The sequence below is a fragment of the Notothenia rossii genome (genome assembly GCF_949606895.1).
Source record: "Notothenia rossii genome assembly, chromosome: 2".
Classification (NCBI taxonomy): Eukaryota; Metazoa; Chordata; class Actinopteri; order Perciformes; family Nototheniidae; genus Notothenia; species Notothenia rossii.
The window spans coordinates 96,270,818-96,277,608 of record NC_136904.1 but is presented as its reverse complement, the minus strand read 5'-3'; the positions used below and the strand labels follow the sequence as shown (position 1 = coordinate 96,277,608).

The window sequence follows — 6,791 nt, the reverse complement described above, 5'->3', positions numbered from 1 at the left end:
TATATCTCATGTGTGCGTAGATACAGTATGTGCAATCTTTTATTTAAATCTTTTATTTAAATCTTTTATTTTAAATATTTTATTTTATCTTTTATTTAACTATTTTTAATTGTATCTTTTATTGGACATTCTAACTTTAACATTTTATATTTATATATTTGATATTCTTTCATTCTTAACCCCCCAAAAATCCCCAGTTTAAATAAAGTACTCTGATTGGTTGTAATGATGTTCCAGCAGCAGGACTCCATGTCCCAGAGTGCACCGCGGCTCCTCCAGGTGGGAGTGTTCAGTCTGATGGAGAACACAGACAGATGGTGAGTATACCGGAGCAGCATCAACCTGACCGGCAAGAGAAGAGAAGAGAAGCCGAGCGAGAGGCCCTGTTTGCGGGCGTTTCTCAGCCGGAGGGTCGGTGTTTCTGTTTCTCTGTGCCCGGTGTTTCTGGCTCTCTGTGCCCGGTGTTTCTGGCTCTCTGTGCCCGGTGTTTCTGGCTCTCTGTCCCCGGTGCTCCGGTGTGTTTCTGGGATGGGGGAGGCTGCGGGATGCGGGCTCTGCGGGGTGAAGGTGATGTGTCGCTTCAGACCTCTCAACGAGTCCGAGAGGAGCCGAGGAGACAAGGACATCCCCAAATTCAACGGAGAGGACACCGTGGTGGTCGCGGTGAGTGTGTGTGTGTGTGTGTGTGTGTGTGTGTGTGTGTGTGTGTGTGTGTGTGTGTGTGTGTGTGTGTGTGTGTGTGTGTGTGTGTGTGTGTGTGTGTGTGTGTGTGTGTGTGTGTGTGTGTGTGTGTGTGTGTGTGTGTGTGTGTGTGTGGCACACCCTCGGTCTGTCAGCAACAATGGAAACCGGAACTCCTCTTCATCATCAAGAGGCGTTTTCATCATCGTCTTCATCCTCAGTCATCACACACTCTCTGCTATACAACATGTGCAATATTATTATTATTATTATTATTATTAATAATGTTCTATAATGACGTGCAGTTACGTATCTGCCACTATACGTTTGGTTGCTCTACCGCTCTAGTGTACAGTATTTACATGAACTCTGTGAGCGCGTGCTTCCTGTAGATGTGTCTCTGCTCTTGTCACCGCTCGGTTAGTGCACAGTGTATTGTCATGCTGCTGGGTTTACTGTCTTTCTGGAACAACTACTTCCTTCAGGACAAATAGAGTCCTCTCTTATCTTCTCTCTATTACATTCATTTCATGGAGGTTTATAAATAATAATAAAAAATCAGTTGATTAAGTTAATTGAATATAAATGTGAATAATTAATTACTTAAGTAGCCTACAATAAATAAATAATAAACTCTAATGTATTCTGATAATAAGTTCATCTCACCTTCAAAATAAAAGACAGACAAGAACATGTTTGTTTGTGTTCTGAAATATTGATAGAAATCTGGAACAAAGGAATATATGAATAATAATCAACAGAGAATATAATAATACTGAGGTAGAATAATAACCCTGTCCACACGAACAAACCAAAGTTGTTCAAAAAGTCTTCCGTCCGCACGAGAGCGCTCGACCCGCTGGAGACGCTGTAGTACATATGCCGGGCCTGTAAGTGGCGCTGTACTTCTGCCACAAAATACACCAAAAGCAGTGAATCAGACCCCCGAGCATGGTTGCCATGGTTGCCTGGTTGCCCTTCTGGTTATTCTCCACGGTGGATTTAGCAGCATGTAGTTCATGGAGTTCTCCAGGTCCACTTGTTGCTGATGGTTGTGGTCTGTATCATGGTCAGTAGCGTCTGGAGCACGAACGCAGCCCTGTGATCCGCCTTTGTTGTTGTTGTTGTTGTTGTTGGCTAAACGCATCAGCAATGACGCGGGGTGAGCAGGAGAGGCGGGGCTATGATCGTATATAGGGCGTACACACAGAGCCATTTGGTCCCCCAAAGCGTTTCATACGTATAGTTCTGATATGAGACATAGTTCTGATATGATGAGACATAGGTCTGATATAATGAGACATACTTCTGATATAATGAGACATAGTTCTGATATGATGAGACATAGTTCTGATATAATGAGACATAGTTCTGATATGATGAGACATAGGTCTGATATAATGAGACATAGTTCTGATATAATGAGACATAGTTCTGATATAATGAGACATAGTTCTGATATAATGAGACATAGTTCTGATATGATGAGACATAGTTCTGATATAATGAGACATAGTTCTGATATGATGAGACATAGGTCTGATATAATGAGACATAGTTCTGATATAATGAGACATAGTTCTGATATAATGAGACATAGTTCTGATATAATGAGACATAGTTCTGATATAATGAGACATAGTTCTGATATGATGAGACATAGGTCTGATATAATGAGACATAGTTCTGATATAATGAGACATAGTTCTGATATAATGAGACATAGGTCTGATATGATGAGACATAGTTCTGATATGATGAGACATAGGTCTGATATAATGAGACATAGTTCTGATATGATGAGACATAGTTCTGATATAATGAGACATAGTTCTGATATAATGAGACATAGTTCTGATATGATGAGACATAGGTCTGATATGATGAGACATAGTTCTGATATAATGAGACATAGGTCTGATATGATGAGACATAGTTCTGATATAATGAGACATAGTTCTGATATAATGAGACATAGTTCTGATATAATGAGACATAGTTCTGATATAATGAGACATAGTTCTGATATAATGAGACATAGTTCTGATATAATGAGACATAGTTCTGATATGATGAGACATAGGTCTGATATAATGAGACATAGTTCTGATATAATGAGACATAGTTCTGATATAATGAGACATAGGTCTGATATGATGAGACATAGTTCTGATATGATGAGACATAGGTCTGATATAATGAGACATAGTTCTGATATGATGAGACATAGTTCTGATATAATGAGACATAGTTCTGATATAATGAGACATAGTTCTGATATGATGAGACATAGGTCTGATATGATGAGACATAGTTCTGATATAATGAGACATAGGTCTGATATGATGAGACATAGTTCTGATATGATGAGACATAGGTCTGATATGAGACATAGGTCTGATATAATGAGACATAGTTCTGATATGATGAGACATAGTTCTGATATGAGACATAGGTCTGATATGATGAGACATAGTTCTGATATGATGAGACATAGTTCTGATATGAGACATAGGTCTGATATAATGAGACATAGGTCTGATATAATGAGACATAGTTCTGATATGATGAGACATAGGTCTGATATGAGACATAGGTCTGATATAATGAGACATAGTTCTGATATGATGAGACATAGTTCTGATATGAGACATAGGTCTGATATGATGAGACATAGTTCTGATATGATGAGACATAGTTCTGATATGATGAGACATAGTTCTGATATGAGACATAGGTCTGATATGATGAGACATAGTTCTGATATAATGAGACATAGTTCTGATATGATGAGACATAGTTCTGATATGAGACATAGGTCTGATATGATGAGACATAGTTCTGATATAATGAGACATAGTTCTGATATAATGAGACATAGGTCTGATATAATGAGACATAGGTCTGATATGATGAGACATAGTTCTGATATAATGAGACATAGTTCTGATATGATGAGACATAGTTCTGATATGAGACATAGGTCTGATATGATGAGACATAGTTCTGATATAATGAGACATAGTTCTGATATAATGAGACATAGTTCTGATATAATGAGACATAGGTCTGATATGATGAGACATAGTTCTGATATAATGAGACATAGTTCTGATATGATGAGACATAGTTCTGATATAATGAGACATAGTTCTGATATGAGACATAGGTCTGATATGATGAGACATAGTTCTGATATGATGAGACATAGTTCTGATATAATGAGACATAGTTCTGATATAATGAGACATAGTTCTGATATGATGAGACATAGTTCTGATATGAGACATAGTTCTGATATGATGAGACATAGGTCTGATATGATGAGACATAGTTCTGATATGAGACATAGTTCTGATATGATGAGACATAGGTCTGATATGATGAGACATAGTTCTGATATGATGAGACATAGTTCTGATATGAGACATAGTTCTGATATGATGAGACATAGTTCTGATATGATGAGACATAGTTCTGATATGATGAGACATAGTTCTGATATGATGAGACATAGTTCTGATATGAGACATAGTTCTGATATGATGAGACATAGGTCTGATATGAGACATAGGTCTGATATGATGAGACATAGTTCTGATATGATGAGACATAGTTCTGATATGATGAGACATAGTTCTGATATGATGAGACATAGTTCTGATATAATGAGACATAGTTCTGATATGAGACATAGTTCTGATATGATGAGACATAGGTCTGATATGAGACATAGGTCTGATATAATGAGACATAGTTCTGATATGAGACATAGGTCTGATATAATGAGACATAGTTCTGATATAATGAGACATAGTTCTGATATGATGAGACATAGTTCTGATATAATGAGACATAGTTCTGATATGAGACATAGGTCTGATATAATGAGACATAGTTCTGATATGAGACATAGGTCTGATATGATGAGACATAGTTCTGATATAATGAGACATAGTTCTGATATAATGAGACATAGTTCTGATATAATGAGACATAGTTCTGATATGATGAGACATAGTTCTGATATGATGAGACATAGTTCTGATATAATGAGACATAGTTCTGATATGATGAGACATAGTTCTGATATGATGAGACATAGTTCTGATATAATGAGACATAGTTCTGATATGATGAGACATAGTTCTGATATGAGACATAGGTCTGATATGATGAGACATAGTTCTGATATAATGAGACATAGTTCTGATATGATGAGACATAGTTCTGATATGAGACATAGTTCTGATATGATGAGACATAGTTCTGATATGATGAGACATAGTTCTGATATGATGAGACATAGTTCTGATATGATGAGACATAGTTCTGATATGATGAGACATAGTTCTGATATAATGAGACATAGTTCTGATATAATGAGACATAGTTCTGATATGATGAGACATAGTTCTGATATGATGAGACATAGTTCTGATATAATGAGACATAGTTCTGATATGATGAGACATAGTTCTGATATGATGAGACATAGTTCTGATATGATGAGACATAGTTCTGATATGATGAGACATAGTTCTGATATAATGAGACATAGTTCTGATATAATGAGACATAGTTCTGATATAATGAGACATAGTTCTGATATGATGAGACATAGTTCTGATATAATGAGACATAGTTCTGATATGATGAGACATAGTTCTGATATGATGAGACATAGTTCTGATATAATGAGACATAGTTCTGATATGATGAGACATAGTTCTGATATGATGAGACATAGGTCTGATATGAGACATAGGTCTGATATGAGACATAGTTCTGATATGAGACATAGGTCTGATATAATGAGACGTAGGTCTGATTGTCCGGCAGTGGCTCAGTCAGTGGGGGCTGGGACTGTGAGCTGTAGGGTCTCCGGTTCAAGTCCCCGAACAGACCTAAATATGGAGTGTGGACCGTTACTTGGAGAGGTCTCAGTTCACCTCCTGGGCCCTGCCGTGGTGCCCTTGAGCAAGGCACAGGACACCCCCCTTCCCCCCCAGTAAACAAATCCCCACTACTGGCTCTGACTGAGCTTCATTTGTTCAATTTAAATATTGCTGTGTTATTATAGTTTAATTAAAATAGTTTTTATCAGTGTTTTGATTTTATTTGTATGTATATTCATCCATGCACCAAAAACACCAAGACGAATCCCTCCTAAGTCTTTATCATTATTATTATTATTATTATTATTATTATTATTATTATTATTATTATTATTATTATTATTATTATTATTATTTATAAACCTGTTGTGATTTCAGGAGAGAAACCAGTGATCCTTTCTCTCTTATTTTGAAAGGATGAATGAATTCTACCGTAAACTTCCTGCCACTGATTTCAAAGCCTCATGGGAAATACTCTCCCTGTAGCCCCTTGATTGTTATTATTGGTTGTTCTGGGCCTGTGTTAAATTGTGGACATTTCAGAATCTGGAAGTATTTGTATTACTTCATGAAAGATTAGAATAAATACTGTTAAAATACTAAATACAATAAACATAAATAATATTAGAAATATATTCAATACAATTAATTTCATCAATATAAAGAAAATACAAAATAATTAATATTATAAATTAGTCAATCCAATTATTAAATATCCAATATGTATAATCAATAAAATCAATATCATTATTAAAGACGTTTAATAACAGCTGTGTGTGTGTGTGTGTGTGTGTGTGTGTGTGTGTGTGTGTGTGTGTGTGTGTGTGTGTGTGTGTGTGTGTGTGTGTGTGTGTGTGTGTGTGTGTGTGTGTGTGTGTGTGTGTGTGTGTGTGTGTGTGTGTGTGTGTGTGTGTGTGTGTGTGTGTGTGTGTGTGTGTGTGTGTGTGTGTGTGTGTGTGTGTGTGTGTGTGTGTGTGTGTGTGTGTGTGTGTGTGTGTGTGTGTGTGTTCCAGGGGAAGCCGTATGTGTTCGACCGAGTCCTCGCTCCGGACTCTGAGCAGGTCCAGGTCTACGACTCCTGCGCCAAGCAGATCGTCAAAGGTCAGCTCCTTCTCTCTCATCATTATATATCATTATTATTTATTGTAATACAATTGTTATTATTATACTATTATTTATTTTATTATTATTACTGTGCTAATTATTTTTATA

General features: G+C 36.6%; 1 protein-coding gene across 1 annotated transcript in view; it reads left to right on the top strand.

Moving 5' to 3' along the window:
- Window positions 1-279: 279 nt before the first annotated feature.
- LOC307030604 (kinesin heavy chain-like) overlaps window positions 280-6,791 on the top strand; it is a 45,594-nt gene continuing 39,082 nt past the window's right edge. The window contains exons 1-2 of the mRNA XM_079667112.1: window positions 280-663; window positions 6,593-6,680. Coding sequence (XP_079523238.1) covers window positions 529-663; window positions 6,593-6,680 — 223 coding nt within the window. The 5' untranslated portion in view covers window positions 280-528. The remainder of the gene's footprint in view (window positions 664-6,592; window positions 6,681-6,791) is intronic.